Source organism: Eriocheir sinensis, chromosome 61 (assembly GCF_024679095.1).
Source record: "Eriocheir sinensis breed Jianghai 21 chromosome 61, ASM2467909v1, whole genome shotgun sequence".
NCBI lineage: Eukaryota > Metazoa > Arthropoda > Malacostraca > Decapoda > Varunidae > Eriocheir > Eriocheir sinensis.
This window is the reverse complement of record NC_066569.1, coordinates 10,689,332-10,696,831: the sequence shown is the minus strand read 5'-3', so window position 1 is coordinate 10,696,831 and position 7,500 is coordinate 10,689,332. Positions and strand designations below refer to the sequence as shown.

At 47.8% G+C, this 7,500-nt stretch overlaps 1 protein-coding gene across 1 annotated transcript in view; it reads left to right on the top strand.

Annotated features, from left to right (window-relative positions):
• The window catches only part of LOC126986035 (apoptosis-stimulating of p53 protein 2-like), a 76,407-nt gene that overhangs the window by 56,999 nt on the left and 11,908 nt on the right, over positions 1-7,500 (top strand). The window contains exons 6-8 of the mRNA XM_050841721.1: positions 1-209; positions 1,243-1,422; positions 2,321-2,422. The exon at positions 1-209 is cut by the window's left edge and continues 37 nt beyond it. Coding sequence (XP_050697678.1) covers positions 1-209; positions 1,243-1,422; positions 2,321-2,422 — 491 coding nt within the window. The remainder of the gene's footprint in view (positions 210-1,242; positions 1,423-2,320; positions 2,423-7,500) is intronic.

The window sequence follows — 7,500 nt, the reverse complement described above, 5'->3', positions numbered from 1 at the left end:
CCGACCTCGATGCCATGCGCCACCTCTTCAGCGAAAAGGAGAAGGAGCTGGTGGTGGCCGTGACCAAGGTGGAGGAGTTGACGCGCCAGCTGGAGGAGTTGAGGCAGGGGCGCTCTCCACTCACCTCCTCCACCTCCAACTCCACCGGCGACCACCTGCACCACCACCACCACCACCACGAACTTGACAAACTGCGTCGTGAGCTCTTGGTAAGAGAGAGAGTAAGAGGAGGAGGAGGAAGGGAAAGGGAAGGAAAGGGAAGGGGAAAGAAGAGGAAGAGGAGGGGAAAGGAGATGAAGGGGAGGAAAGAGGAAGAAGGGGAAAGGGGGAAGGAGGGAGAGGAAGGAAGGAAGGAAGGAAAAAGTGGAAATAAATAACGAGAAAGAAGGAATTAGAGAGGAAGGAGGGAAGGAAAGGGAAGGAAAGAAGGAGGAAGAAGAAGAAGAAGAGGAAGAATGGGAGAGGAAGAAATGGAAGGAAAAGAGAGAGAAGAAAGGGAGGAGAAGGGAGGAAGAAGAAGAAGAAGAGGAAGGAAGGAAAGAGGAGAGAGAAGAAAGGGAAGAAGAAGAAGAAGAAGAGGAAGGAAAAGAAACACTAATACAAGATACTAACACAAAATAAAAGAAAGGAAGAGGAAGATAGAAGGAAAGAAGGAAGAGGAGGAGGAGGAAAAGAAGATAGGGGAAGGAAGAAGAGGAAAAAAGATAATTGGAGATAGAGAAAGAAAGGAAGAGAGGAAGAAGAAGGAGAGGGAAAGAGAAATATCGATAACAAGTGATTGAAGAGGAAGAAGGAAGAAGGAAGAGAAGGGAAGAGGAAGAATGTTAATAAATGGAGGAATAAAAGAGAAAATTAATAAAGGAAGGAATAGGTTCATAAAAGGTGATAAACAAGAGCATGAAGGATAATTGGAATGCTTTTAACTCCGAACTCACAGGTATTTGAAGCTGTGATTAACGCCTCTCTCTCTCTCTGACTTGTATACCATCCCATCTCTCTCTCTCTCTTTCTCTCTTTAACTGATACTTCCATTCCTCTCTCTCTCTCTCTCTCTCTCTCTCTCTCTCTCTCTCTCTCTCTCTCTCTCTCTCTCTCTCTCTCTCTCTCTCTTATATACCATCCCATCTCTCTTTTTCTCTCTCTCTTTCTCTCTTAACCACTACTTCCATTCCTCCTCCTCCTCCTCTCCCTCCATCTCCCTCTCTCTCTCACTCACTCACTCACTCTCCCTCTCTTCGTCAGTACCGGAACAGCGTCAACCGGGAAGCATCTGCGAGGGTAGCGGCCCAGCGCGAGACTCTAGCAGCGCGGAGGGACGAGATCACGCGCATTGACAAGCGGGTATCAGAACTACAGCAGCGCCTACATCGGAAGCGGCTCCTCAATCATCAGCTGGCCTCACAGATCACGGCGGCAACCCAGGTAAGGAGGAGGAGGAGGAGGAGGAAGGGAGGGGTTGAGCGTACAGGTAGAGGAAGGAAGGGAGAGGGAAGGAGGGTAGAGAGAGAAGGGAATGTAGGATATGTGAATTAGGAGAGAGGGAAAGAGGGAGAGAGAGAAGGGAAGGGTTGGTACTGGCGAAGGAAGGGAGAGGAAGGGAATGAAGGATATGTCAATAGGGAGAGAGAGGGAAAGAGGGAGATTAGAGGTGAAGGAAGGGAGAGGGAAGGGAGGTAGGGAGAGAAGGGAAGGGTTGGTACTGGCGAAGGAAGGGAGAGAAAGGGAATGGAGGATAGCTGAATAGGGAGAGAGAGGGAAGGAGGGAGATTAGAGGTGAAGGAAGAGAGGGAGAGAAAGGGAGGAGAGAGAGAGAGAGAGAGAGAGAGAGAGAGAGAGAGAGAGAGAGAGAGAGAGAGAGAGAGAGAGAGAGAGAGAGAGAGAGAGAATACGACAACTAGCTATAACCATTTACTAACTTCTCCCCTCTTCCTCCTCCTCCTCCTCCTCCTCCTCTTCTTCTTTCCTCTCCCATTCCTTCCCTTCTCTTCTTCTTCCTCGTCCTCCTCTTCCTCTTCTTCTTTCCTCTCCCATTCCTTCCCTTCTTTTCCTCTTCCTCCTCCTCCTCTTCTTCCTCTCCCCTTCCTTCATTCCTTCCTTCCTTCCTCTCCCATCCCCTCCTCCTCCTTCTCCTCTTCCTCCTCTTCCTCCTCTCCCCTTCCTTCATTCCTTCCTTCCTTCCTCTCCCATCCCCTCCTCCTCCTTCTCCTCTTTCTCCTCCTCCTCCTCTTCTTCCTCTCCCCTTCCTTCATTCCTTCCTTCCTTCCTCTCCCATCCTCTCCTCCTCCTTCTCCTCCTCCTCCTCCTCCTCCTCCTCCTCCAGGCCAAGCAAGCTCAACTGAAGGCGGTCCAGCAGAAGGCGTTGAAGGAGGGAATCCACGCCTCCTCCTCCGTGGACGACGCGCAGACCACAGACCACTTGAAGGTACGGAGGAGGAGGAGGAGGAGGAGGATAGGAAGGATGTAGACAGTATTGGGAAAAAGGGGATAGGAAGAGGAGGAGAAGAGGAGGAGGAGACAGGAATAAGGACAAGATAACAAGGAATAGGAAGAGGAAGAAGGAATAGGAAGAGGAGGAGGAGGAGGAAGAGGGGAAGAGAAGGAAGAGGAAGAAGGAAGAGAAGGAGGAGGAGGAAGAGGAAGAAGAAGAGGAGGAGGAGGAGGAGGAGGAGGAAGAAGAGGTGTTACAGAGAAGGATATTTATGAGAAGGATTAAGGAGGATTGAGGAGGAGGAGGAAGAAGAGGAGGAGGAGGAAACATGGAAACATGGAAACATGGAAACGCAGGCAACAGAAAGCCTATTGGCTCATTACGAGGTTGCCCGCTTTGGTGATTTAATCTGCTCGACAGCCGGGGGCCTGGGGAGCAGATGAAAGCACCTCGACATTGAGGAGCAGATGAAAGCGCCTCGATATTGAGGAGCAGATGAAAGCAACTCAATATTCAGTTTACTCCCGACGCAGCGAAGTGACGGTCGATTCTATATTTGAAGGAGTTGATAGTATTCGCATTTACTACTTCTGAAGGAAGATTGTTCCAGTGACGGATGACTCGGTTTGAAAAGAAACTCCTTCCGATGTCTGTGTTACATCGACTAGACTGAATGGGTAAACCGTTATTTCTAGTTCTTAGGTTGGTTTGCAATTCAAAGAAATTGGAGTAATCGACGTTATTGAATTTTTTTAGATACTTGAAGACTTGAATCATATCTCCTCGTAGGCGTCTTTTCTCCAATGTAAAGAGATTGAGTCGCTTGAGTCGTTCCTCGTACGGTTGAGCCCTTAAGGTTGGTATCATTTTCGTGGCGCGTCGTTGAATCCTTTCCAGTAAATCAATGTCCTTTCTGTAATTAGGAGACCAGAACTGTACTGCATACTCGAGGTGCGGTCTTACCATGGAATTATACAAGGATAGCATCACGTCTGGCGTTTTACACTCGAAGTTCCTCGCTATGAACCCGAGCATAGTGTTGGCTTTGTTGTATGCTTTTTACAGTGATTCGCGTGTTTCAGGTCACTGCTGATAGTGACTCAAAGATCAATTTCCTCCTGCAACGCTTTCAGAGGAATCGCATTCATGATGTAATTGTGTTTAATATTTCTGGACCCAATGTGCATGACTTTGCATTTGTCAACATTAAAGGACATTTGCCATTTTTCCGACCATTCGATAATGTGATTGAGGTCTTTCTGAATGATTTCGCAGTCGGTCTTTGTGAGGGCCTTTCCCCCCACCTTAGTGTCATCAGCAAATTTCGATATTGTGGATTTCAGTCCTGCTTCGAGGTCGTTGATATATATGATGAAGAGAATGGGTCCCAGCACTGACCCTTGAGGCACTCCACTAGTGACTGGAAGCCAATCGGAAGGCTGTCCGTTGAGTAGTACTCGTTGTTTTCTGTCGGTGAGCCAATCTCTTATCCACGCGATCAGATTGGCTCCAATGCCTGCCGAGTGCAGTTTCTTAAGGAGTCGCTCGTGCGGTACCTTGTCGAAGGCTTTCTGAAAGTCCAGGTATATAACATCACTGGGGATGTGGGCATCCCAGTTCTTATATATACCTTGGAAGAAGTCTAATAAATTCGTTAGGCAGGAGCGCTTGTTTCTGAAGCCATGCTGGGTGTCGGAGATTACATTATTGTCTTCTAGAAACTTAACAAGTTTGTCTCTAATAATCTTTTCGAGTATTTTTCCTGCCACTGATGTCAAACTTATGGGCCTGTAGTTTAATGCAACGCTTTTGTCTCCCTTTTTGAAAATTGGTGTTACGTTCGCCATCTTCCAGTCTTCCGGGACCTTTTTCAATTGAACAGACTGGTTGAATATGTTAGTGAGTGGCTGAAGTATTTGTTGTTTAAGCTCTTTTAATAACCGCGGGGACAAACCGTCAGGTCCTGTTGACTTGTTCGTGTCGAGTTTATCCAAATACTCTTTCACTTCTTGGTCGCATATTGAGTCAATTTTCAGGGCGTGATTCCCCTCGGCGGGTCAGGGTTCTCGGCATGGTTTCGATGTTCTCGACTGTGAATACGGATGCGAAGTTACTGTTGAGGATTCTGGCCATCTGTTTACTGTCCTGAGTTGCAGCTCCAGTCTCGTCTGTCAGGGGACCAATATTGATTTTACTTTCTTTTTCGATCTGATGTATGTGAAGAATTTTTTGAGTTTGTCTTGATGTCACGCGCTATTTGTTTTTCGTAGTTGCGTTTACTACTCCGAATAAGGGTGCGACAAGCTCTGAGGCTGTTGTGGTACTGAGTACGGGCTTCGGCCGTGTCATTCTCTTTCATTAGGTTATAATTCCTTTTTTAAGTTTACCGCCCTTTTTATTTCTCTGGTCATCCACGGTGGATCTACGGCACCATTTACTCGCCTGGGTTTCGTCGGCACTGTAGCCTTTTCTACTCCCAAAAGCTTATCTTTGAAGTTGTTCCACACGTTGTCGATTGTATTGTCGGTTAGGTGAAGTTGGTCCCAGGTCGCGGAGGAAGCAGCTCACGGGCTAGGTTGAAATTTGCTTTTTGTAGTCTGGTATCACTGACGGATTGTCTACGAGTTTGTGACTTATGTTGACATTGAAACGGATTAAGTGGTGATCGCAACCGTTAATTTTTCACCAACTTCACAGTCGCGAATGAGGTCGGGGTCGCTTACTAATACCAGATCCAGCAGATTGTTTTCTCTTGTTGGTTGAGTTACAACTTGAGTGAGGAACGAATCCTCCACCATTTCTATAAGCCTGTTACCCTCTTGATCTCCAGTCAATTGTCCCCAGTCAATGTTAGGGCAATTAAAGTCCCAATTATTATTGCTTGTTTACTTTGTGTTAAAGTGAAGCTCTTCGTACAGGGCAGTGTCATCGGCTGCTTGTTGTTTTGGAGGCCTGTATACGGTCGCAAGTGTTAGTTTCTTATTATTCGCAGTTATTTCCACATTGACGGAGTCGTAATTCTCTGCATCCTGTTTGTCTATTTTTATGGCAGGGAGCGTACTTTTTACGTAGCAAATTACTCCTCCTCCTTTCTTGTGCATTCGATTTTTTGGAAGCTTTCGTACCCGGAAATGACAGTTCAGAGACTAGATGTGCAGAGTTGGCCCAAGTCTCTGTGATGGCTACCACATCTGGTTTCTCAGTTGCAATATACGCCCTAATTTCGTCCTTTTGGGTAATAGACTGCGTGCATTTGTGTACAAAATGGAAATGTGACTACTGGTTTGGCCGCGTTGAGTTGAATGAGTTCGCTTGTCGGAGGCGTCGTTGGTTACACAGTTTCTTGCAAGCCGCATCGACGCTACGGTTCGGTTGATCAAGGGTTGCCTTTTGCCCTCGCCTCCAGTTTTTGAATAGCTTTTCGAAGCTTTCAACTGCATCGTTCAGGAGCCTTCCTAGCCGCGCCGAACCAACCTCGTTCAAGTGGAGTCCGTCCTCCCAAAACAAATCTGGGCGCTGGTTGAAGTGATGCCATGCGTTCGTGAACCCTACGCCTTCATCGTTGCATAACTGCTTTAGACTAGTGTTGACGCCGTACGCTTTACTGTTGTTGTATCCGGCGAACGTATTGACTCTCGGTAGAATTCCAGAGACGATGATGTGAGGGACTTGGTCTTGTATTTCCGAATGACTTGACGGTATTTTGCTAACAGGTCCTGAATTTGAGTTGACTGAAGGTCGTTGGTTCCCGCATGGATCAGATACACTGTGTCGTCCTTCGCATTTACTGAAACTGCATCGACAGCTGATTCAATATCGTCCAGTTTGGCTCGGGGATACAGAAACGCTGCCGTGTCAACGTATTCCGACCACAAAACTCCGTAAGTTGGCCTCTCACCACACTGTCTCCAACTAAATTGACTCTAGTAGTTGGTTTGCCCATACCAGGAAACAGCGTCTGGTTCGTACAAGTGACAGCTGGTAGAATGGTCTTGTGATTTCTTCTGGAAGGGCGCGAGGTACAAGCGGGAGCGCGGGCTAAGGTGGGTTTGGAAGTGGTGGTGGTGTTAGTAGTGGGTGGCTGGGAAAGGGTGGAGGTGAGGTGGATGGAGGGAGATGTGGTATCAGAAGTGGAGGAGGAGGCGGAGGTTGAGTTCGGGTTGGAGGTGGAAGTGGAGGAGGGAGTGGTGATGAGGATAGGGGAGGAGTCAAGGGTGTGGGAGGGAGAGGAACGGCGCGCGGGAGAAAGGGGAGTGGTACTGTGGATGGAGGTGGATGGGGTAGGAAGGGAGGTGGATGGAGTAGAAGGAATGGTAAGGGTGGCGGCGGGATCAGGCGTTGCAGAGGAGTGGGGTGGTTGAGGCGAGGCAGAGGAGATCGTGTTGTAGGTTGAAGGGGAAGATGGAGTGGTGATGAGGATAGGGGAGGAGTCAAGGGTGGTGGAGGGAGAAGAGGGAGTGGGAGTGGATGAGGTAGCACGGGAGGTGGATGGGGCGGAAGGAATAGTAAGGATGGAGGCGGGTTCAGGCGAGGCAGAGGAGGAGGAGGAGGTATGTAGTTGGGTCAGAACGTCAGAATATGAGTTTGAGGAGGAGGAAGCTGGAGTAGGAAGGGCGGGGAAAGAAGAAGAAGAAGAAGAATGAGGGGTAGGGAGTTGAGGGAAGGCCATCATGGTGTCCCAGATCAACGCATTGGAGCGTTGTAGTTCCTCGTTGGTTTTTTGTAGTGCCTGAATACGTAAGTCTAAGACACAGTACCTACACATCGAGTCGCTGGTTTGGTAATGAATCGCAGCATATTTCTTTGAACAATTACAGCAATTGAGATAGTTGGACGGCATGATTACTTTTTATTTTTTTTTATTTTTTTTTTTTTTTTATTTTTTTTTTTTTTTTACTGTTGCAAGACGATATAATTGTGTGCTTTACAGTTTAAGATGAATTTTGTATCCGCGTGGACTAAGGTCAACACCTGGAAGGAGGCGGCTTTAAATCGGTCGAGTCACGCGGGAGAGTTTGAGGTGTGGCGTCTATGAGGGCCCACACGTGTTTTCCCTCCGGGGTTAAAATTCT